This window comes from Canis aureus, chromosome 34 (genome assembly GCF_053574225.1).
Source record: "Canis aureus isolate CA01 chromosome 34, VMU_Caureus_v.1.0, whole genome shotgun sequence".
Classification (NCBI taxonomy): Eukaryota; Metazoa; Chordata; class Mammalia; order Carnivora; family Canidae; genus Canis; species Canis aureus.
The window spans coordinates 14,727,428-14,754,279 of NC_135644.1; the positions used below are offsets into that span (position 1 = coordinate 14,727,428).

General features: G+C 32.6%; 1 protein-coding gene across 13 annotated transcripts in view; it reads right to left on the reverse strand.

Moving 5' to 3' along the window:
• DYNC1I2 (dynein cytoplasmic 1 intermediate chain 2) overlaps positions 1 to 26,852 on the reverse strand; it is a 59,309-nt gene that overhangs the window by 19,814 nt on the left and 12,643 nt on the right. For 4 of the 13 annotated variants that reach the window (XM_077883337.1, XM_077883339.1, XM_077883336.1 and 1 more), the window contains exons 4-12: positions 23,645 to 23,789; positions 17,627 to 17,686; positions 15,368 to 15,483; positions 2,844 to 2,939; positions 2,470 to 2,632; positions 2,251 to 2,350; positions 1,632 to 1,757; positions 606 to 752; positions 124 to 237 (exon numbers count right to left, since the gene is read on the reverse strand). In XM_077883337.1, coding sequence (XP_077739463.1) covers positions 124 to 237; positions 606 to 752; positions 1,632 to 1,757; positions 2,251 to 2,350; positions 2,470 to 2,632; positions 2,844 to 2,939; positions 15,368 to 15,483; positions 17,627 to 17,686; positions 23,645 to 23,789 — 1,067 coding nt within the window. Of the gene's footprint in view, positions 1 to 123; positions 238 to 605; positions 753 to 1,631; positions 1,758 to 2,250; positions 2,351 to 2,469; positions 2,633 to 2,843; positions 2,940 to 15,367; positions 15,484 to 17,626; positions 17,687 to 23,644; positions 23,790 to 24,494; positions 24,513 to 26,852 lie in introns of all 13 variants that reach the window. The other 9 variants (XM_077883341.1, XM_077883340.1, XM_077883343.1 and 6 more) reach the window with 5 other exon arrangements.

Consider the following 26,852-nt stretch of genomic DNA (forward strand, 5'->3'; position numbering starts at 1 on the left):
CTTATAAACTGTTATTAATTAAAATACGATTATAAAACATTTATGAAAAATATAAGCTGGGAATTACATAGACTTTAAAAATAACACTTGATTTAAAAGTTCAGTTTTCCAAGTTTAACCTACCTGTGGATGGGAAAGCATGTCCAGACTCCATGAACAAATTTTTCCATCAGTAGATATGCTAATCAAATTGTGAGCATTTTGTGTTCCAACAACATTTACACAATATACAGGATGCTAAAGAAAGAGATGTTAAAAGAAGTTTTCTTGGGTTATTTTACCAAAAAATGGAACCATTTGTACACCATAATCACAGGTATTCTGTTTCACATTAAAACAGTTTCATATCTTGATGATATTTTTAATGTGAAGTTTGATGCTATTTTGTTGATTAATAAAAGGTTGTCTCAGAAGATAGATGAGTTTTAAATAAAACAGATTTCCAAAAATACAAAAAAAAAAAAAAAAAAGGCCTTCATTCTTAGAGGCTGATGAGGAATTCATACATCAAAGGAAACACATTCTGAGACTACTCTGATGGACACTACTAAGTATTTAATGGTGAAGCAGCGCAGAAGTCTAATGGAAATAACCTCTTTACTTACTGTGTGTGCAGCAGCTGACAGCGGAGTTCTCTGCACTGGAGTTCTTTTATTGCTACGGTTATCCCACAGCACAATTTGGCCTGAATATGTACCACCAACAACCAGATTTGGATGAAATTTTGCAAATGTAGCAGACATCACAGCAGACTGCAAATAAAGATTTTTATACTTAAGGTTCAAATGGAAGAAGCCCGAGAAGTTATAAAAATAAATCTATATACAAGCATTTCCCCTTTTATTGTAAGAGTTTAAAGGTTATAAAAAGAAGTAAATGACTTTGTTTAAAAATTTCATTTTATTTCAGAATAGAAAAATATACCATTAGAATAGTTTTGGCTTAAAAGTCAAATGTAGTGATTGTTTATGTAAAATGTATTCAATTTATAAAGAAAGCAAAAATTATTTCAATTTGATTACAGTATTAAATCAAAAGACAACTGGCTCTAACAGTAATCTGACAACAGAGAATAAGCTAGTTTTGATTCAGTTAAGCATTTTTTCAGAATTATGATTATTAAAAGATTATAACTTATGCAACCAGAATAGGCTTGCAAATTTTAACCTTACACTAAACCCACTTTAAAAATCAGCATCTGTTTCCTACTTCATACATATGTTTCTATTTAAAACTATCTAGTTCCAACTCCTCAGGCCATGTATAAGTAATTCAGTGGGCCAACCGTCTAATTGTATATTCAGCAAATAAGTTCATGAGAAAGTCCCTGTAGAAAAGGCATTTTATAAAAGATTCCTTTTATATAATCAATCACAATAACAGAAAATCACAACTGCAAAGGACTTTAGGTGTGATTAAACATAAGAGATGTCAGAAAAGCTAAAAAAGGCAGATCATGTTGAACTGAGAAGTCTTCAGTTTTCTGTTAACATCTGTTTGCAAACATGAAGTGGTTTAGTAAATGCCAATCCAATGAAATCATTATGTTGACAAGAAAAGAAAAAAGGCACTTGTCTAAATTCATTAATGACTTCTTAAACTTAGGGAAGACTGTTAAAAGACCATCTTACCTGGCAGTGAAACACATATTCTGGGGTAGTTTTTTTGTATTTCATATTCCATACAAGGGCCACACCATCAGGCTCATGAGGAGCATCTTCATTGTTATTATAGGAAGCTACGAGTAGCTCTGGATACTGCTCACAAGAATCAAGTGGGGGAAAAAATGCTATGCATGAACCATTTCATATTCTTAGTTACTCAACTGTTTTTATCAAAATTATTTTGAAAATACAAATACCTAACATTTCCTCAGGAAAAGTATATTGAGAGTTGCAATTACTGGAATGTTAGTACAACTCTAAATAAAAACTATCATTATTTAAAATGTTTTAATATTAAAACATTTTATGAAAACACGTTGCAATTTTAACCAAAAGATTTGGTGAACAACTGACGTTAGTAAACCTGGGTTGTGACATAAATTCAATCTTGAATTTTAAATTAAATAATGTTTCCAATCCTTTCTTCCAAAGTATACAAGATAAAATGAATACAGTAACATTAGAACCATCATCCATTATTACTTTAAATGATATATACTGATTTAATATACAAGGTTTCCATAATTCAAAGTGCCTATAAATAATTTTAATTAAAAAGCGAATAACCAATTTTGTTACAACTTACCTGAGATGACCAATCCAAGCAACTAACAACACGATGCTTTGACCAACGTTCATCAAAAAATTGTCGATTTAGTGACAGTTTAGCACCTGCTTGAATCTCTCTATAGAATAAGACCAAATCCAAAAAAAGATGATGTTATAACTTCTCTTGATCTGAAAGTAATCTAAGTAATTTTAAAGTAACATTGCTGAAGCCATAATTTTAGCAATTAAACATTACCCCTCTTTGTCTTCCAAATCTCTTCCACTGTAGTCAAAGAAGATGTTAATCTGTTCAGAAAGTGCTCTTTCTACAATTCTTGTAGAATGGTCAAAGAAACTTAAAAATTCCTCCGAGTGTAAGATTTGTTGCTTTTCTTCTTCAGTCAGTTCATGAGGGGGAGCTGGAAAACAAATGTTTTCCTGAAGTCTAATTTATGTCGATCAAATCATGTCAACTCACTATCACAGTTTGGATCAATGAATGCCACATATTTTTTTTCAATCAGATTCACCTCTTTGGTTTGGAGTATTTTATTCTACCTTAACACAAAAATAGTAATTTTTTTTTTATAAACCTTAAATTTTTTTTTAAAGTTAAATTCTTTCAGATACCTTTACTATCATTTTCTTCATCTTTCTTTAAAGTTTTTTCTTCTTCAGGTTCAATGGGTGGTTTAGGAGTCACTACATCATCTTCTTCCTCTTCATCTGAAAAAAACAGAATAACACAAAAATTATTTTTATGAAACCAATGAACTTTTGAGCAACAGTTCAGAAGGTATCACAACTAACTTTACATAAATGCAGAAGTAAACCACTGTAAGACAGAACAAGTAAAAATAGTATGAATTTCATCAATGCAATTTTAAAAGAAAGTGGAACTTCTTGGGGTTTATAGATACCTATGTGGTACCTCTAATAGTCATTCCAAATTTTGTAACTACATAAACTGAAATAAGATATATTAGCAATTAGGATAAATTCTTCATGGAAATCTCTAAAAGCTTGCAAGCATTTATCATTCCAGACAGAACAACATGCAACTCCTGCATAGTTTTATGTAGCATGCTGACACATTAATGCTGTAGAACGAAGAAAATCAAATGTCTAAAATAGCCTACAGAGCTAGCTGCTTACTTGTGATCTGAAACCATCAGTGTCTAATGGGTCTTCGTATGGCATAAAGACGGCTTACATTAACTCTCAGGTTGCTATTTGAGAGGCAGATTTTAAAGATAATAGCTATGAGACCACATTTTCTATTCTGTCATTTTAAATGCAAGTCTCATTATCTACCATTGCATGATGTGGCAATAAGCACTTAAAATAATGTTTTCTTAACTTGAACAAAAATATATATTGAGGTAACATAGAATGTTTATAAGACTTTATTACAAAATCTCCCCAAATCAAGAACTAACTTAAAATGACTTACTTTAAAATGTTATAGAACATATAACTCTGCATACCTTCTCAGATTTTATGTAGAAAATGCTTATTTTCATTGCCTAAACAGATGTGTCATTTGTCTATAAGGGAATGGCAGCAGGCGTCTGTAGCAGAGTGCATCTTAAGTAATGAGGGCCTATTCAATAAGGAGACTTGTTATTTATAGTCATTTCCCCGACCCATGTTCAAAATTATCTAAAGCACACATACATGCTCTGTACACAAAAGAATGGTCAAGGATGGGAACCAGCTGCCAAGTCATGGTCCCAGCAGCCAGACCAGCTGACTAGATAGCAACAACCAGATGGCACTGCTGGGATTGTGTCTTTCTGCTACAAGGTGGCAAAGGGATGGCACAACATTCTTCCGCTTGGCTGCTTCCAATCCTGTCTCTCCCCAATGGTGAGCCTGTGCAATTACCCACACTCCAGGAGGCCTACAGATAAGCCTTTACCCTGCAAACAAAATGCAGCTTGTAGGCCACACCAGCTGCCAAACCACACACATAGTGTTAGGTTTGGAGAGCTATGAAAATCTTTCTAAATCTATAGTATAAGCAATAAAAATATAACTGTACCTGTAGGAAAGAAAGCTTTAAATGACACTGTATAATGCACACAATGATACAACCTCCAACTTAATCAAAATGATAATGACGTATGCCAATCCTACATTACTTGAAATTGAGCGATTTTTACGTTCTGACAAGTTTACAGAACTAGGATAAATGGCACGAATGATTTCAATATATGCTCATACTTTTGAACCAAATGGTGAAGGTTAAAATTTTTCCTTTCAAGGGCCTCAATCAGCCACAAAGGAAAACAGTAATCACTGTCTTTTCAGCCAGCCCAACCGCATTTGTCAGCCCTTTCTCCGTCAATGCAGCCAGAGCAATCAACCTGCCAAACATTCAGAATGGAAAAACAATCTGAAAATACAGGGTATAATGCACCTGCCAGTGAAAATGGCCATTTCAAGAAAAGCTAGTGATCTCAGTGACCCCGCTGAGGAGGCGGTGGTGCAAAGGGGAAAGAACACGTAAAAGAATTCTTAGTGATCGCCACTCTCTTGCACATTGACACTTCCTTACAAAGCATGCCAATTACAGCTTTTCTGCTACTTAAAAAAAATGAAAGCTTTTTTTGGGCAAAATAATCACACAGAGAAAGAGAAAGACAGAACTCCTTTTTAGATGAATTCTCATATACAACAGATTATTAATCTGAAAACAGTATAACTGGTGACAATTCTATACTGTATTGCTCAAACATGATGAAATTCTACCATAAAGTCACCTGTAGGTGTAATGTAATAAAATAGTTTAATTACATTTAACTTGGGAGTTGACTTTTAGAATAATGATATATTTACTTCAATTAAAAATTAAGTCTGAGAATAGATATATTTTTTCATTTTTCTGCTATCAGTTATCCTAATCAACTTTGTTTACTAGCAGGGTTCACTGTAAGCAAATCCTAAAATCCAGGAGAGGGATTCTGAGACACGCTGGACAGGTCATTCTTGAGCACTGTGAATTATAAATTACAGCCTCCTATCCACATTGTATTTTCCTCCCTCAACTTTGTCGCATTATACAGCTTCTAAGTACTATTTCCAATGACAGGTGTCAAATTCCTGTCATAATGCATATGGTCAGTACTTTAGTGCTAAGTGACCTCATAATCTACATATTTAACAGAAAAGATCTTGTTTATAGACCATCTTTTCCTTCTAAAATTTAAAATGTAGATGAAGTATGTTAGAGACAGTGATCTTACCTCTCACATGGCATTTGCTATGCCTATTTGCCCATATAGATTAGTTTAGTTGCAGCTGAATGAGTTACCAACTATTTAGATACATGTTTTCAGTATTTTGTTTTAATGTACATACTTCTCTTTCTAGATGGATAAAAAAACTGATTTAAAAACTATGACAGGTCAAAAGATTAAGCTAAATAAAATTTCAAGGAACAAAAATCAAATTACCTAATCTTAAAAAGTACAAAACATTGTTATTATAAAGTTGGTCTTAAACAATTATCTATGTATATATCTCAGATATTTGACAAAAATGTCCATCGGTAATATCAGATTGGAGAATGTTCCTCTGATTAGAGAATGTTCCTCAGATTAGAGACTGTTCCTCATATCAGATTAGAGAATCTTCCTCAGATTAGAGAATGTTCCTCTGAACAAAATACACTTCTCTTTTTAAAAACTAATATGATGGGTACTAAAGGACTATTGACATGATAAAAAAAACACATCATAATTCTGAAGATTTTCTATGCTAGTCCTTATTACATGATAAACTATAATGTATTTAAAACAGGAAAAGAATGCAGCAGAGGAAGAAGACTGAAAATGGGACTGCCATGTCACATCAATTTATTGATGAATATTCATTGCAATATGCTAAGTGGTTAACTCCATGCTTTCTCTGACAGGGAATCCAAGGTTATAAACTGAGCAGTAAAGAATGCATAAAAGTAGCAGTTACTTTTAAAATGACAAATCTCTTGTCAATGAATGCTAAGACTAGGTTTAATGAACCAGTGAATTTTTACTTTGAGTTAACATCAAAATTGTGATGTATTTTGGTGAGATGGAAAGAAAAGCTGTTCTGTAAATTAAGCTGCACCTAGAAATAACACCGAAGAATGAAATTCCCGTTGTCGGAATAATCTGTTACAATGGAGTAGGTTAATCAAAGTTAAATCATCTGTAAAATGGGTGGCTTTTGTTAAACTGAAGGAAGGAGTCTTCAGAGCAAGTTTTCTCATCTATATGTCACATTCTACTTAAGAGACATTTAAGCTAAGAATAAGCCACAAAGTACACTTTGAATTATTTTAAAATGTTACAACACATTTAACAGGTAATATGCAACATCCTAGTAAATCCTCACTAAACAGTGATACTTTTAAATCTATCACTTATCATAATTAATTCTTATTATAAGTAAAAAACAAGTCCTATCATTAGTCCATTAATGTTGTTTAGAAAATGTTTGTTGTCTATAAATTACGTAGTTTCATTAATATTGATGTGCCCTATTTTAAGATAGTTTAATGTGCTAGGGAGTATTCCTAATTTACAAAGTGGTCTAATTATTTATGGTATAAAGGAAATTGCCACTAAGTTCTAAAAATCAGAAAATTAAATAAAAATAAAAAAATAAAAATCAGAAAATTTGCTGCATATAAAAATGATTTAATTTTTTAAAACTCAACTTATGAATAATTTCAAAAAATCATAAAATGAGATTAGAAGGAAATGTTTTAATCATTAGTTTTAAAATATAGGTCAGATATGATCAGTTTTCTGTTATACTTTAAAAATAATCCTTTCTTTTCTAGATCAACATCATTTTGAATCATTCCATTTCAATCCAGTTGTCCCTAATTTCACCTACTTACACCTTACTCTTTAAAATCAATATTAAGGGCAGCCCGGGTGGCTCAGCGGTTTAGTACCGCCTTCAGCCCAGGGCCTGGTCCTGGAGACCCAGGATCGAGTCCCACGTCGGGCTCCCTGCATGGAGCCCGCTTCTCCCTCTGCCTGTGTCTCTCCCTCTCTCTCTCTCTGTGAATAAATAATGAATAAATAAAAATGAATAATGAATAAAGAAAAAAATTTAAAATAAAATAAAATCAATATTAAGAGAACCTTATATTGGGACAAAGATTCATGAATGGATCAATGGCATCCATTTTTTTTATTTTTTTAAATATCTAGACTGATATACAAGATCTCTTGGATTTCCTTAATAATTTAGATCCTCAACAAGGGAAAATATATAGCAGTCTGTTTCATCAGGAAATATTTTGAATACAGATCTAATGTTAACTTGGGGGAAAAACAAAAAAGAAGTAAAATTTCAATTATACCATTTACTTTAACACGATCTGGTTTTCTACATGGTCTTTTTTTACAAAATTCAGATTTTTGGCAATATTGGCATCATTGACATAGATCCTGATATCTATGATCTCATAAATATTACATTTTTTCTGAGGCTATAATTTCAGATATGCTGATTACAAGTCTTTAAGAACAAATGTTTTAATTTTCAATTATATTTATATTCTCACAGATTCTCTAAGGGTTAAAACTAATTTACTATATGCTTTATTTATTCCACAATTTTTAAAAGTAATATTAACCAAGGGTTCCACAAATTTAGTCTGCCTGGGAAGCATGGATTACTGATAGATGTTAAGATTATGCAATAAAAAATTCAAAGCTATTTACATATAATACTTTTCTATACATTACAAATACTAATCAACATGTTCCTAAGGAAAAATATCTGGCTACTAAACCAATACCAAAAGTAACTGTAAAACTCCACACAGATAAGAAATTGGAATATTATAAGAATTGCACTTCATTGGAAATCAAAAGTCAGGTTCTGGTTGTAGCCCTATATTCACTCACATTGTGACCAGCAGCTCATCAATTAACTTCCTCAGGCCTCAGTTTCCTCAAGTGTCAATAAACTGATAATATTAGATAACATAGGATTTCTTCCTCTTTAAAAATCTATCTAAAAATAGCAGCAAAGGGGAACCCTGGGTGGCGCAGCGGTTTAGCGCCTGCCTTTGGCCCAGGGCGCGATCCTGGAGACCCGGGATCGAATCCCACGTCGGGCTCCCGGTGCATGGAGCCTGCTTCTCCTTCTGCCTGTGTCTCTGCCTCTCTCTCTCTCTGTGTGTGACTATCATAAATAAATAAAAATTAAAAAAAAATAAAATAAAAATAGCAGCAAAAAATCCATACTAAAAAGGTAGATTTAAAAAATAAAGCCATTTTCAAAAGAGTTAAAGACTTTAAAAAGGTAAGGGAATAAAGTAACTTTTCCAGGAGTATATCTGTGGGCACCATGAGATGCTTTTTACCTGCAGAGAGTGAAATTGACTAAGGTCACATGTTCCTAGTCAATTTCATTCACAGTAGGTGCTTTAAGACAGCAAAGCATCTCAGTTCAGAAACAGTACTACCAACTTAAAGAGTAAACTTGAAAGCAAGAAGATGGCTAGAATGGTGAAAAAGAAAAACAAGGCAGAATAAAAACCACTGCTTCAAAAACAAAAACAAAAAACAAAAAACAAACAAAGAAAAAAAACAAAGAAAAAAAACACTGCTTTTTAAAAGAAGAGATTCAGCCATTTTAAAAAAATGGTAGAAAGAGTTAAGCCTAAGGCCAATTTTTATCTTCAATTTAGTAACTCATATTACTCCTGCACTGATTACACTGCCTACCCAAGTTTAATTTACTGTCTGCTACACTCAAATTATAATTTCAGCAATTTTGCCTCATGGTGAGTTTTGGAATTTGTTACATAATTCTTAAATGGAAACCAACCAGGCTAAGTTTGAGAACCACTATATTAAAGCAATGGATAAGTACAAGTACAGTTAAGCACAAAGTGTTTTCATTATAAAACCTTAATTTCAGGGTTTTTTCTTTCCCTCTTCCTAAAACTTCCACAAATTGGGAAAAGAAACTTAATGGTAAGAGCCCTAGACATGAAAATAATTATTATATATAGGAAGGAAATGATCTCATTTTTATAACTGGGGATGGCCCCATGGTTTCAGGATAAATTTATTATTCTCCTTCACTTATATAATTCAACCTGAAACTAAAAAAAAAAAACCACAAAAAAAACAAAAGATGACATAGTCCCTTCATATATAGGGTATACTCAATAAAATTATAGAATCATAAATACTTGTTAGGTTGCAAATGAATAAACATGGACCTTTAAAAAATATCTAAGTCTAGTCCACAGGAAAAATTTATAGGTAGTGGTACTGACACAGACATACTCATCAGAAACTGGGTTGAGTTCACTTATCTTCTTACTTTCACCTCTGATAAGTAAAGATAATAAAAATTATATTTAGCACAATGAAAGATCAAAGCTGTTTATTCATAACTCTTAGGCAATTATTACCATAAAATATTTTCCTGATGCAGATATACCAATAAATAAGTAAACTAAACCATGCTATCCTTTAATGAAATGTTTTTCAAACTACAGGTCTAACTCAACCAATAAATTTAGCACATTATGGTCATTTTTCATTTAAAAAATGAAATATAACAAGAGAAGAGGAGGTGCTACTTAATAAAACTATTGTTTCAGTTATACATCTGTATCCCTGCCTGTATTGTATTACACTATAAATTGAATTTTTTATCATGTGTTACCACCATAAAAGCATGAACGTGTTGCTTCAATGGTAGCATGAGAGAGAAAGCACATCTTAAAATCAGACTTGGTTAGAATCTTAGCTACTAGCTATGTGTCCCTTGATAAAGTATCTCCTTCAGTTTTACCTTCTTCATGTGTATATAGAACAAATATTTAACTCATGGTTTTGGTGAGAGGATTAGAGATAATGTAAAGTGCTTCACACTCTACCTGATATGTGAGCACTCTTTGCAGTTAAAATCCTCAGCTATTAATTTAAACATGAAGTTTGAAGAACCATTACAAATAGCTAAAATAATATATCTGAAAGATGTTAACAGATTCAATTTTGTTCATAGCATTCAGAGGGATACATAGGACACAAAATGAGAACATATTTGTAGCTACACAGTTTGTCACCATGGAATTCAAGGAGGCTTTAAGGAGAATCCATAATGGTTTCACTTATGGATCTAAGAGAAATAAAGATTAGAATATGATATATTCATATTAAAACCAAGAACTGAGACAAATCATACTTTTCACCCAATTTCATCAGTAATTATACTGTAGCATTAACACTTGAAAATAACCTATTTCCCAGTAGTTACTTCTAGAGTAAATGCATGAAAATAAATAACACAAGTAAGCAAAATAATTCTCCTGAGTAGGTAAAAGTAATTAATTCCTTCACCAAGTACTATGTTCTTTTTTTTTTTTTTTTCCAAGTACTATGTTCTTACTACATGCCAGGCACTACTAAGAGCAGGCATTACAGTAATGAAGAAGAAACAGTCTCTCTACTTACAGCAAATCTGGCAAAGAAGCTGAAGTTTGGTAATGCTAAAAGCCTTGCCCCAAAGAATTTAAAACTGAAAAGAATACAGTTTATCTTGTGCTTCTGGATCATCAGCTTATCTAACATATCATGATCTTTCAAATTTTTAATTACTTGCAAAATAAAAATAGGAAAAAGAATTTTTGAAAAATGCCAGTCTTATATAGTTATATATTCATATTAGTTCAATGGCCATAAGTTACATGTTAACATTTCAAAATTTACACACATACAAAAATAAGCAATTAAAAATGCAAATTTCAAAATGGATATAAAATCATATATGTATATAACTTATATATGTATATATAGACAATTTTTGAAAAAATATATCACTGAAAACTGGAAACAGAATATTAACAGTAATTATTACACAATGGAATAATTTCCTCTTTATATCCTTTCTGTAATTTTTTTAAAGTATAACTGTCACAAATATCCTATTAGTTTCAGGTATACTCATAGCAATTTGGTATTTTTTATGCCACAAAATGACCCCAACAGTAAGTCTAGTTATCATCTGTCACCATATAAAGTTATTATAATATTATTGAGTATATTCCCTATGCTGTACGTTATATCTCCCATGACTGACTGACTTTATAACTGGAAGTCTACCTCTTAATCCCCTTCACCTATTTTACCCACCCCCAATGTCTGCCCCTTCTCTGGTAACAACCAACAGTTTGTTTCCTGTATCTGTGAATCCTGTGTCTGTTCTGATTGGGTTTTCTTGGTGTTTTTTTTTAAGACTTCACATACAGGTGAAAACATACAGTATTTGTCTTTCTCTGTTTGAGTTATCACTTAGTGTAATACCCTCCAGAGCCATCCATGTTTTCACAAATGGCAAATTTTCACTTTTTATGGCTAAGGAATATTCCATCTTCTTTACCCATTTATCTTTTGATGGATACTTAGGCTACTTCTATATCTTCAGCTATTGTAAATAATGCTGCAATGAACAAATACATATACATACATATATACATACATATATACACATACATCTGTATACACATATATATATTTTTATATATGTATTATATATATATACATACATATATATATGTCTCTCTTCAAATTGGTGTTTTTGTTTTCTTCAGATAAATACCCTGAAGTGGAATGGCTGGACTGTATGGTGATTCCATTTTTAATTTTTTGAGGAAACTCCATACTCTTGTACACTGTTGGTGTACAAGATTTCCCTTTTCTCTACATTCACAACAGTGTACAAGATTTCCCCTTTCTCTACATTTTTACCAGCTCTTGTTATTTTTTGTCTTTTTGATACTACCCAATCTGATAGGTATGAGGTAATATCTCACTGTAGCTTTGATTTGCATTTCCCTGATGACTAGTGATATTGAGCATCTTTTCAAGTGTCTGTTGGCCATCTGTAGGTCTTCTTTGGAAAGATGTCTATTCAATTCCTGTGTCCATTTAAAAAAATATTTTTATATTGTCTAAGTTCTTTATACATTTTGGATATTAACCCCTTCTTGGGTGTATGATTTGCCAATTTCTTCTCCCATTCATTAGGTTGCCTTTTTATTTGGTTGATGGTTTTGCAAAAGCTTTTTAGTTTAATGTAACCCCATTTGTTTACTTTAGTTTTTGGTGCCCTTGCCTAAGAGAACTGTTCTAAAAAAGTACGTATGGCTAAGACTGATATCAAAGAGCTTATTGCTTAGGTTTTCTTCCAGGAGTTTTATGGCTTCAGGTCTTACATTAAAATCTTTAATCCGTTTTGAATTTACTTTTGTATATGATGGAAGATAGTATACTAGTTTCATTCTCTGTATTTTCTGAATTCTCAATAATATAATACCTTAATAATTGAAAAATTTTATTTAAAAAAATAGGAACTCTTCACTTAAACTGATTATAATAGGTATTACCCAAAATAGTTTCAGAACACTTTATACTTCAAGTAATCCAAAATGCATTTCGTAAGTATGATGGAATAACTAAAAATAAATTTCCAAACTATTAGATGAAGAAAACCAGCCTATTATACTTTTTAAATGAGTCTTTGTGCCTTCATTTTGGCTATTTTGCTTGGTTTTTTTTTTTTTTTTTTTTTTCAGTTAACATATACAATAATGTAGCTCCAGAAAGATACACATTAAAATACTTGAATTAATATATTAATAAAATACTATTTTCCAGAAATTATGGAATCCTGCAGTATTAATATTCTTAATACTGTTCAACACTTCATCTTTCCTTTAAGTCGCTTATGTCTCAAGTTTATCATCAGTGGCTTTTTTTCTAGTAAGATAAGGATTTTCCTTCTGTGAAAGCTATTTTACCAATCAATGTATCCACAGAAATGAACATTCACATAATCAAGTAAAAAAAAAAGTCCTGGGTAAACATATTACCCGGATTTCCTCAAAATTTTTGAAATGTAATAGTACGTATGATAATGTCAACTCTTTTTGGGAACAAGATGAAAGTGAACAGAAAAGTCTAAGGTATTTATTTCACCTCCATCCTATCTGGGCAGGGAAAGGAGAGTTGTTAAAAAGTACATAGCCTGTAAATAGGTATAATCCTAATTTCTTTTGAGGTATATATAAACATGAAAGTTTAAAGATTTTTTTTGGTAACAGCTAAAGGTCTCAAGGATTCTTTTTAAAAGCAGGGTTGCGGGCAGCCCGGGTGGCTCAGCGGTTTAGCGGCGCCTTCAGCCCAAGGCGTGATCCTGGAGACCTGGGATCAAGTCCCACGTCGGGCTCCCTGCATGGAGTCTGCTTCTCCCTCTGCCTGTGTCTCTGCCTCTCTCTCTCTCATATGAATAAATAAATAAAATCTTTAAAAAAAAAAAAAAAAAGCAGGGTTGCAGGCAGAAAGAGGGAAAGAGAATCTTAAGTAGACTCCATGCTGGGACATGGGGCTCCATCTCACAACCCTGAGATCATGATCTGAGCCAAAATCAAGAGTTGGATGCTTAACTGACTGAGCTACCCACGCACCACAAAGACTTTTTTCTCCTTTTTGCTTACTTGTATTTTCTGGGCTTCCTGAAGTAAATATTATTTTTGCTTCTCCTTAGTGGAGAAACAGTAATGAAACTGAAATTTTAAAAATACTTGATAAACAAAGTTTTAATGTTTTATATTCCACAATTAAACAGGAATAAATTTTCCTGGCCAAAGAGAAAAAACATTCCTTATGCACTGACTGCTAAAAGGAAAATTATGAGACCACAATCCAAAATAACAGCAACTCTAAAATCTGTAACTCATTTAGTGGTAAGCTTTGACATGATCAGAGGTAAAGCTATTTATAATCATTATTTATTTTACTTAGTTTGAATATTCTTATCTTCTGCTGCCAAAATATTAATGCCCAGGATGCAGCTGGAGTGTTTACTTACGGCACATATACTTTACTAGTAACTTCTCAAAAATCTAACAAATTCTGAATTCGAATACATATGTGGCTTCAAAGGTTTTAGATAAGAAACTGTGGACCTGTATTACATATATTATGTAAAACCTCTTTAATGTGTGACATAAATTTATTAGCCTAACTGGAAAAAACAAGAACTATCATATTAACTTTATACTTGAATCATTAACTATCTGATAAGATTTTAAAAATTAGTTCCCAATGCAAAAATGGTAACTCCTTCTCCTTCTGGTTTAAGAATCAAGACTCCTCGGGCACCCGGGTGGCTCAGTGGGTTAAGTGGCCGAATCTTGATTTCAGCTCAGATTATGATCTCAAGGTCCTGGGATCAAGCTCTAAGTTGGGCTCTGCACTCAGCGGGGAAACTGCTTGAGGATGTTCTCTCTCCCTTGCCCTCTGCCCCTGCTCTTGCTCTCTCTCAAATAAATCTTTAAAAAGAAAAAGAATCAAAAGACTCAACATTCAATATGATGTCCATGTATACATCTCTCTATTTCATACAGATTAAAGGCTGTTTACGAAATCAACACACTAGAGCCCTTAAGTCATAAAAGCAAAAGTTTAAGATTAGGTCTGGAGTTCTTCATTAATATGGATAACATAACAATGACAGCATATCAGAATATCACGTGCTCTACAGAACATAATTCACATGGTTTCATTTACTGTGTGATATATTCTTTTAGAGGATTATGCTTGGGGACAGAGAAATAGAACATTCCTAAGCTTTCCGGAATCTTTTTTTTTTTTAATTTTTATTTATTTATGATAGTCACACAGAGAGAGAGAGAGAGGCAGAGACATAGGCAGAGGGAGAAGCAGGCTCCATGCACTGGGAGCCCGACGTGGGATTCGATCCCGGGTCTCCAGGATCGCGCCCTGGGCCAAAGGCAGGCGCCAAACCGCTGCGCCACCCAGGGATCCCAGCTTTCCGGATTCTAAAGCATCACATATCAATGACAAAATGAAGATTAAAAACTTAAGTTTATGTCAACAAAATTAAAAACCATACATATGGTTTATACTTTTATTAACTTCTAAAAGAAAAGGTTTTAAAACTCTAAGAACAAACACATTAATACGGAAATCTTAAAGTGTTAGTATTATGTTTCCCTACAAAATAGGCCAAAAAACAAAAAAGAAAGGAAGAGAAAAAAAAGAAAGAATTCATTTACTCAAAATGGGAATTTAAGAACCATCATATTTAGGATAAATATTCACCTTCTTTGGGTTGAGCCATAACTGGAGTCTGAGTTTCCTTTGTATATGTGACGATTTCTCGAGGAGGAAAATCAACTTGTGTAATTTTAGCCATTCCAAGTTTAATAGGTCCTCGTCTAGAAAAAGTGAAGATAAATGTTTTTAAATACAACAAATGAAACATTTTAACTACATCAAACCATGTTATTTTGGAAAATTAAGAATTAAACATTGCACATCCAAATTGTAATTTAAATCCTTGTTTTATTCAAGAAATTTTAGATGAACAATGAATTGGCTTCATTCTAACAAAAGAATTTAGAAGATAGCAAAGACAAAAGGTATTTCTGAATCATCCAAGATGTTTGTTTTTCACTTTAAAAAGGCAAATAATTTAGTTTCTTAGAGCAAATGTGTGGGTAATAATAGAGTTAGAGGACAGGAATTTCAGAGTGGACTAAATATGGTTGGTTATGAGTACTGTTCTTAGTAGGGATATGATTCCAGACTTTTTTGAAGAGTCAGATATATGGATCTCACTCAGACCACATTTAGTTTCCTTCACCATTAGAAGGCTTTAGGTTTAAGAATGAAAAATAAGTTTCTGTTGAAAACCTTTCTTATACTTTGCAGAAATTGAGAATCATATAACTTAAATCTTAAAATGAAATATTTAAACTTTTAAATCTCTAATCTCTGCATAGTCAGGACTGTCCTTGATTCATATACGGACAAACTACAATGCAAATATTCTACACCTGAATTAAAGCAACAGGTATCTTGAATACACTTCTGTTTTAAAGTCACTTCTGTTTTAAATAGGCAGAATTCATTCTTTTTTTGACAAACAGAAGACAATTGTAGCTGAGGAAAATGTAAGAAAAGAAAAATCTCTTTTATTAGGTATACGGAAGATTTTTTCTTGATTTATCAGATGTCTAAATATTTAATCAAATAATATAGTATGCTTACAAACTCCCAAAGAGGCTCTCTATTATAAGACTGACTTAAAAGGATATCTAATAAAAGCATTGCTGTAACTTCCGAAAATCAAGCAGGATATCTGAAATATATATGGATATGTAATAGTTAACTGTTTTCTAATAAAACATTTTCAAAATCCTATACAAAAAAGTATAATAAAATTAGTAATTAAACAGATTAATTTTCTCTAGGGTCCCAGAAGTGGGCCATAACAATTTCTTTTAATGTGTTTTCCACTTTAGGAATATCTTAGTTTTAAAAGGGGAAAAAAAGTACATAATCAAAGAATTAAGTGGGAAAACTTAAAGCAGACTTGAAGTAATCTTGTGTTCTAAGAATAAAATTTGAAATAAGAAACACTATATTCTGAGTTTTAAGATATAAACTACTTGAAAAGTAAATCACTCACATATCTGGGGAAAAAATGGCCAAGTCAAGAACATAAGGAACAAGTTACTAACTTGACTGCATACAGGTTCTAATTAGACAAAAAAAAAAAAAAAAAAAAAAAAATCACAATATTAGAACGAACAAATAAAATACTCTAAGATTTAGGGGTAGAAGGGTAGGGTGGTAATACCTCACTTATCCAAAAGCCACTTTTTCTGAGAATAAGGAAGCAACTAAGGGTGGAGAGAGTCTCAGGGCAGTCAACAGAGAAGCTTCCAGTTAATGTACAAGAAGCTCATATACTTTTCTTACATGCCCTAATTGAAGACTTATTTACTCTTACTTTAGATTAATTCCAAATTAGGTGTTGGTCACGTGTTTTAGAAGGTACAAATTAACAATGGAAAAGAGCTATTAAGTAAAAGGCACAACGGCAGCAACAAACATATATAATTTGCATTGGAGACTAGAATAAATAAATGAATGAATTAATGAATAAATCAATGGCAATCTGGGGCCATAGTATAAATGACTAACAGCTCTGTTCCTCTTAAAACCTCAGAAATCATCAGGAAATAAATTAATATTCATATCAAGTAACTCAGAAAAGTTTCAGTTACATGAAGAATACATATCAGAAAAAGTCTGGGAAGTTTGTAATACAGCTTAGAAAGGTTTACAGAGATAATCAAAGGACTTTGGACATTTAAATGGGTAGACTTAGGTACTTAGAAAATCAGATACATAAAATATTTCTTTCACTAATGATAGAGGATAAATGAGGTGTCACAGTAAAATATTAATTCTTTTCCTAACTGTATAGTTGTACATTAGAAATTTAAGTAACAGTTTCACAAAGAATCAAATTAATTATAAAAGAGGGAAGGTAAAAAATCTATTCAATACCCCAAATCGGAATCTGAGTGAAGCTGAAGAACTGATGGATCTGTATCCCAATGCAGCGTCCTAAATGGTTGTAGGACAACCATGAAGCGTTAGCAAAAAAGGCCATAAGTTAGTCAAGCAAATACATTCTATGAATAGGTAAAGCTAAAATACTGTTCACAATTAAAAACCACATGTTCTGGTTAGTATGAAAAAAAAATACCAGGTATCACTCAATGCTCTAATGCACGCCATAAGCATAATGTGGTTAAAGATGCAAACATATAACCCAGAATAGTTAAAAGACAGTATTTTCAGATTACAGGAAGCTAATATTGCCTAATAATGGACAAGAACAGCCAAAGCATCCAACAACACGAATAATACATGATTTTTGGAAAACAAGCTAGACTATAAAAATAACTAAAATTTTAATTTTCTTAATTAAAAAAACATTAGTAGAAACATCTTAGTTAACATATTGTAATCTTGCCCAAAGCATTAAATGTGTGCAGGAAATTGTCATATTGGTAAAGGAAATGAATCAACACATAAGCCTTTAGGTAAGAAAACCAAAGACTATTCCACTGGGATACAAAAAAGCTAAAGTTTCCAAAATGTGACCCCTATGTAATTTATGGGTTAAGCACTGCCTTGGGCTTACATGTCATCTGCTTTAGAAAACAACTAAAGATTTCTGTCTCTAGGAAAAAATAAATTTTCCCAGGAAAAATATTTTGTGTTCCAAGGACTTACCTAATTAACTAAACTTCTAGAGAGTATCAATTCTAAATAAATATTTGGTTGTGTTTTAGCCTTGCCTACAGGTAAGTAACTTATATGGGATCTTTTCCACTTAAACTAAATCTTGTATTACTAGAACAAAAGGTACTTTATCACACTGGCGTTCTCACAAGTTAGTAGAATATAAGATAATTACGTACAGTACTGTATGATGCTCATAGTCCCTATTAAAAAGTTAAACACAATATATTCAGTACTACCTTTTTGTCTAATATATACTTAAATAAGTTATAGAACTAAAACAGCTACAATATTTAAATACAATAAAGATTTCTATATTTTACTTGCCTAAGCAATTTACCAATGAAAACAGATGAAACTGAACTAGAGGGGGATCCCTGGGTGGTTCAGCGGTTTAGCGCCTGCCTTTGGCCCAGGGCGCAATCCTGGAGTCCCGGGATCGAGTCCCACGTCAGGCTCCCAGCATGGAGCCTGCTTCTCCCTCCTCCTGTGTCTCTGCCACTCTCTCTCTCTCTCTCTCTGTATATCACAAATAAATAAATCTTTAAAAAAAATTGAGCTAGAGAGATTCTTTATATTAAAAATATAAAGAAAGATTCTGGGATTTAAACAGGATTGTGTGTATGCAAAGAAAAGGTCACTCTGAAGATCTACTAAGCAATAAATAGCAACAAATAGGCTTTGTTAAATCAGAAAGGATTCTACGAGGTGCTCTCCAAGGGATGTTCTGTCCCCAGACTTTACATTATATGAGAGGTATAGCTGCTATTAGTGACCCACAGCTCCTTGTTGAGGATGTCATTTAAGTCTAAAATTAAATAAAACGTTATCTAAAAATATAGCCAGTACCGAAAATACATGCACAACATACAGTATTATGTTTATTAAAGGCATCAGCAGACATATAAAGTAAAATTCCAATATAATCCAAAAGCCTGAAAGATAAAATGATCAAGAATGGAAAAAGGAACAAGGATCAAGAAATATGGATTACCAAATTGAGTAACTGTTAGCTACGTTTTAGAGATAACAGAAGTGACTGAGAAAGAGAACTAGAAACAATGAAATTCAACTCCGAATTTGCAGAGTTAGAGACATCACTTTTCATGGCCTTTTATATTTATTTATAAATTACAACCAGGCCCAATAGAAATTTTTGGCATTTGGAAATAATGATTCAGGTATGTCTTGATATCACATTTGGTAATGTTTAATATATTTTTTCCTTCTTCTTGAGTGTACTGATCTTGGACTGTCTTGCCCAGTTAACAGAGTTGTGTGTATAGGTTCATACATTTCACACATCTTCATGTATTTTCCTGTGATATTTCTTCTTATTCTCTTCATTCTTTCATTACCAACACGCCTGCTCAATTCAAGTTCATTCTGTCTCATTCTCAGATATTAGCATTCTTTTAAAAAGCCATATATTTAGAAATGCTATTCATTAATCACCAATTAACAAGATTAATTATCTCCCTATATGGAATCTGGAGATGATGTAGAAGTCATAGTTTTTACTCTTGCATGTATACATACATACATAAAAAAGAACATACACAGCCTTCTTAAAAGTTAATAATTAAAACTGAATCTTTGCTCTCAAAGGAGACAATATATGTACTAAGATTAAAAAGACACAAGTTAAAAAAAAAAGACAAGGTTATCTCATTCAAAAGGAGGATTTTTTTTTGTTCTCTTGTTAAACTGAAAAGAAACTAAATCTTATATTCATTCTCTAATAAGAACAAATACCCCGAAAGATATTTAAATACTTATTTTCTTGTTTTATAACTTATTAAAAATCTATACTTTAAACTTAAACACAAGTTAGCACTCTATGCTTCGAACTTTTCAGTACAGTGAATAATATCTTTAAGGTTTAATCATTAGAATGTAAGTTCTATGAAGGCAAGGACCAGAATATTCTATTTTCTGTAATAATCTATCTAGTATTTAACATTATATTGGCAATTTGATGAATATGTATCCTATCTACAAATAAATATTTTTCTTAACAGTATTTACTCCCTGTACCAATTCACAATATTCCAACGGGTCTCTAATAAACTCTGGGTTTCGCAGTCAAACTCAGAAGGACATATTCTAATTCATATGTATTTTTTTAACATTTTATTTATTTATTCATGAGAGGCACAGAGAGAGAGAGGCAGAGATATAGGCAGAAGGAGAAGCACACTCCCCTCAGAGAGCCTGATGTGGGACTCCATCCCAGAACCCCAGAATCATAACCTGAGCAGAAGGCAGACACTCAACCACTGAGCCACACAGCTGCCCCTCTAATTCATGTTAATTTCAAAAACTGAGGAGACGGGAGCACCTTGGTGGCTCAGCTGATTGGGCATCCAATTCTGGGTTTTGGCTCAGGTCATGATCTCAGGGGTCATGGGATCAAGCCTGGAGTTAGACTCTGTGCTCACTGGGGAGTCTGCTTCAGACTGACCACCCCCTCCTTGCCCTCCCTCTTTCTTTCTCTTTCTCTCTCTCCCAAATAAATCAATAAATTAAAAAAAAAATGAATAAAACCAAGTAGACGTTACAAAGTAGTTTTAAAAGCAAATTTGCTGGGATCCCTGGGTGGTGCAGCGGTTTAGCGCCTGCCTTTGGCCCAGGGTGCGATCCTGTAGACCTGGGATTGAATCCCACGTCAGGCTCCCGGTGCATGGAGCCTGCTTCTCCCTCTGCCTATGTCTCTGCCTCTCTCTCTCTCTCTGTGTGACTATCATAAATAAAAAAATTTAAAAAAAAAAAAAAAGAATCAGCTTTATAAAAATAAAAAAGACTTCTATTAAAAAAAAATAAAAGCAAACTTGCTGATGTGGCATTTAAAATAATCTTTCTAAAAAATAAAATAAAATAATCTTTCTACCATTCATTTTTTTTTAAAGATTTTATCTATTGATTCATAGAGACAGAGAGAGAGAGGCAGAGACACAGGCAGAGGGAGAAGCAGGCATCATACAGAGAGCCTGACGCGGCACTCAATCCAGGGTCTCCAGGATCATGCCCCGGGCTGCAGGCGGCGCTAAACCGCTGCGCCACCGGGGCTGCCCTCTTTCTACTATTCAAAATCAAAAACACAGAATTCAAAATGAACATGGTAAATTATCTACATAAAAATAGTTTATAATACAAATAAATTTAATAAATACAATAAGTCTTTGGGTAAATATTTGTACTAAAGTAATGCTGCAGAAGAGAAAAAAAGCTTTTTACTGAAAATACCATTTGCTTATCCGCAAAGGAATATTAACATATTTGTACGAAAAGTATGAAGTATGAGACAAACTTAGTCGTAAAAATAAGTTTAGACTAAATAAATTTAGCCTTTAGTCTATAATATATAGTATTTTATAAGGTACTATTATTTTTTTTAAGTTTTGATTTTTCTTAAATGATGGTTTTATTATTTACCTCCATGACAGTGTAGCTTACATTTGCAATTTTGGTTCTATTTACGAAACAGTTTTGGAAAACACATCTCAAATCCAAACTGGTGAAACTTTTTTGTCTTCTAATTGTTAATGACAACCTGATTATTCACAAATCGATTAAAATACTGAGTTTATTATCTAGCTCCCTTGTTTCTTTTTTCTTGTCTTTTCAATACTCATTACTTATTTATAACTTCAGTCAGAGGGACTCAGGCACAAAGATGAAACTTAATAAGAAACTTTATTTCCTATTAAAAGGTGTGTTAAAAGATTTTTCACAGGAGGACATTTAACTTCTTGCCCTAAATGAGGATTCTGAATAAAGTTTTTAACTGTTTTTAAATCTCATTTCAGCTGTCACAGGGAGTCAAAAAGTATGATGCTGTTTTTAAAAGACTTGCTGTTAGCGAGCGTGTGTGTTCATATGTGTGCATATGTCAAAAAGGAATAAGTAAAAATACTTTCCCCAATACAGTCTTTGGAGAGAGGTTGAAATCTTACTGAACTTTTGGAAAGCAAGGCTCAACATGTGTGCAGGATCCTAAAACAAATATGAAATATAGTTTTATAAGGAAGACGTGAGTACAGGAAAACTTGGCAGAAAACATTTTTTTAAGTGAGTATGTATAACATATAATATTACTGGGGATCCCTGGGTGGCTCAGCAGTTTGGCTCCTGGCTTCGGCCCAGGGCATGATCCTGGAGCCCCGGGATCGAGTCCCATATCGGGCTCCCTGCATGGAGCCTGCTTCTCCCTCTGCCTGTGTCTCATGAATAAATAAATAAAATCTTTAAAAAAAATATATATATATATATAATATTACATTACTTTCAGGTATATAATGATTTGATATTTGTATATATTGTAAAGTGATCACCACAATTCTAGTTAACATGTGTCACAATACATAGTTACAAAAGTATTTTTTCTTGTGATAAGAACATTTAAGATCTACTTTCTCAGGAATCTTCAAATATGCAATATAGTATTAGTATCTGTAGTCACTATGCTGTACATTATATCCTCACAACTTATTTTATAACTAGAAGTTTGTACCTTTTGAAACTCTCACCCATTTCGACCATTCCCCATCTCTCACCTCTGGCAACCACCAATCTGTTCTCTGTATCTATATGACCTTGGATTTCTTTGGTTTTGGGGGTTTTTTTAGATTCCACACATAAGTGACATAATTCAGTATTTGTCTTTCTCTGACTTATTTCATTTAGCATAATACCCTCAAGACAGTAAACACTCCTGTTTCCTTAGCAGTTACCTCTATTTGATATTTTAGGCACTACTGTTTTCTATCTTAACTAGAATTAATAACTCAATACAACACAATTGAAGGGTTTAAACTGAATTGTTTAGATTTTCAATTACTGAATGGAAAATTAAGCACAACAAAGAGGTTTTACATTATTTATAAACTATTTTACACTGTATTTATACCATTTATACTACATTTATACTTTTATACTATCATACACTATTTATACACTATTTACATTGTTTATGTTATATATACAATAATTTACACAGTAACCTGTGTAGTATGCTTAAATAAAAAAATAAATGAATTAACATCTCTATTTTAATATAAAATAATTAGTATAAAATCAATTAACTATTCAGTCTAAATTAATCAGTTAAAATACTATTAAAAAAATTTCCCTAATTTACAACAAATAATTTCTATGCCACTTAGATTGCAAAATGTTAGTTTCAACATAGCTATTTAGTCTCTCTAAAGCATCAACAGTATGTGGGCACCAAATGCATTCTATCATTAGACTATTAAAAGAAATTTACTGTACCTAGATCCCACTGCGCCATCTCCAGAGTCTTGGCTTCCAGCTTCACTTGGTGTGCTCACAGATTTGGAGGATGGAGACATAGGAGGAGGGACTAAATAGTGAAATAGACAGGTATCCGCTGTTACTACACGGAGAGGTTGCTCAGCTTATGACGTTTCAAAATTTAACATGAAGTAATTAACAAAAAAGAAAAAAAATGGCAAACCAAAAAACAAAAATACATGAATGAAAATGAACAGTAGAAAGAAGAGGAGAAAGACAAAGTTAACAACGCATGCTGACAATTCATGCAATTTCTCTGGCAAAATGCATTTGGGTTTTATATTAAAAAAAAAAAAAAGCAAGATTATGAAAGGATGCATCTTCATCCCAGCCAACACCAAATGTGGGCACTAATTTTCAAAGGAGAGCATTCCTTCCCCCCTTTCTAACTTCTCACTTTTAAGATCACCAGATATTATAAATATTACTTATAATTGTTGTCAAAATCAAAACTCTGAAATATTCTTCAAAAGTCATTTGAGTTAGTTCCTTTGTAATTAGGAACTTATACTCTTCAGTAGACTACTAAAAAATTTTCTGAGATTCATTTTAAAATGTTAATTTTCATCTAACAATTTATTTCAGAAATACCTTAAATGATTTCCTATTCCCCCCACAAAGAAAAGGGGCCATTTTAAAGAAAATGACTACAGCTAAAGGAATGGCTCCTTTAAAATGTCCATTAGTTCCAGCAATTTGGGTGAAAAATGCAAACAGGCCATAAAACAGCATGCCTTCTAGACATGATGCATAACATAAAGTGATGCATGCAACTTAAACAAGGCAAGACTTATGATAACTTCCTTACCCCAGTATTCAGAAAAAACTGAAGTGTACAGACAAAGATACAGACACCCAAAATATTCTTAATCCCTTCTTATAGAAAAATATACATTTTTCATAGTATATAAAACAAACAGCAAATGCTTTCCCCTAAATCATCACTCTTAACATTATATATCAACACTTAAACGTGCACATTTCATGCTATTACATTTGTAAAACATTTTGATTACCATTGCAGGAAGTATAGGAGGATCATCACTGCCATCTTCTGGTTAAATTTTACCATAAATCTCCCCAATCCCAAGTATCTTTTTAAAATAATTTTTCAGTATATAATATTAAGTGACTGACACATTGTATGTTGAGTTGCAAGCCCTCCTTTTAATAGTCTACTGAAAATAGAAGTTCCTAATTACAAAGGAACTAACCTAAAGATGTATTTAATTAAAAATCTGTGTTTTAGAGAGAGTAACATTCATTGAACCCTTAAAATTATATTTAAATGTTTATACATGATACAAAAGAAGAAGCTGGGTTTGCTAATCTACAAAATGTACAAGTTTAGTACAATGAATTATATCTTTTGCTTTTTTTTTTTTTTTTTTTTTGGTAATATAACCTCTACACTCAATGTGAGATGTGAACTCATGACCCTGAGGATCAAGAGTCACATGTTCTACTGACGGAGCTAGCCAGGTACCCCAATGATGAATTACATCTTAAACACAGGTAGAAAACTAATCATCTTTATTTTTTGAATGGCAAATTCCATTGGTAACCAATAGTAAGATTAGAAGAAAAAAAACACAGCTAGAATGTTTCCTGAGATACAGTGATTAATTCTTGAATTCCAAAGGACTATAAAAAAATAATTAAATGTTTCTAATTTTGTGACTAAATTTCTTAGAAACAACTATAAAACCACATCACCTTCATACGGTTCACAAGTGGATGGCACTGTGCTAGATGCTGAGTATAACACCTAAAGTAGCTAAATATGATTTCTATCTAAAAATATGGGACGCCTGGGTGGCTCAGCAGTTGGGCATCTGCCTTCAGCTCAGGGTGTGATCCTGGAGCCCCAGAATCAAGTCCCACATCGGGCTCCCCACATGGAGCCTGCTTCTCCTCCCTCTGCCTGTGTCTCTGCCTCTTTCTCTGTGTCTCTTGTGAATAAATAAAATCTAAAAAAAAGATAATAATAATAATAAAATAAAACAAAAATAAAAGAACACTGGGGCACCTGGTGGTTCAGTCGGTTAAGCGTCTGCCTTCAGGCCAGCTCATGATACCTGGGTTCTGGGATCAAGTCCCATAGCAGGCTCCCTGACAAACAGGGAGCCTCCCTCTCCCTCTGCTGCTCCCCCTGCTTGTGCTCTCTCACTCTCAATCTCTCTCAAATAAACAAATGGATAAAATCTTTAAAAAAATAAAATGACATTAATGCCCCCTAACTTCATTTAGGTTATATTCCTCATCTTTTTGTCTGTTTCTCAATGTGAGGTTTTTCCTTTGTCTAAGTCCCAACCGATACAGAAATAAATAGTATCTCATACCAGTTTGCCTACTCTGCTGAAGCACAAGTATGTGTTTATTATAGTGAAGCATCATAATTTCTCATATTAAAGATTTTCTTTTAAAGATTAAAGAAGAAATTTTGTATTCCTTAATGCTTAGGAGAATAATTTTTCTAACTATACATATATATTAAGAAGATTGGAGGAAAACAGTAATATTCCTATTAATCTAATTATTTGTGATAAAGTATAAAATTCTTTTTCAGTTTATTGCATTTTTCCCCCTTTCTGATAACTTCAAGTATCATTGACTCAACTCAATAAATTCAACAGTATCTTACTTAGCTAAGACTACATTATAAAAAAAGTTCCCTCAAATTCTTTATGGAAATAAGTCAAACAGTAATTATACATACATAAACATATTAACCTAGCCAATAAGTGTGTCAAAATAAAAGTTCCCAAGATAAATATAAGTTACAGGAGCAAGGCTACCAAATTATTATAGTTTATCAGCCAGAAGCAAAATTAATTGCCATGACATCAAATTTGTGATTCAAAAAAAATCTCCATCCCAGAGCTATACCATCATTTCTCACAAAAGGCAGTTTTCAAGCCAGCTTATAGAAAGGACTCATTTAACACTCAAAATTATCTGGTTCACCCATTTCATCTTGCAATAATAAATAATGTATACTACAGAAGAGGCAAACCTAGAAAAAGAAAATTATCATTATTGAAAAAAGAGTATTAACAGAAAAAAAAGGGAATGGCAGTGTTGTTTGGTCACTACCATATTTCAACATAATTAGTCTAGAAAGATCAAAGACTACAGTAATTGCACAATAAGGCAATGCCACCAT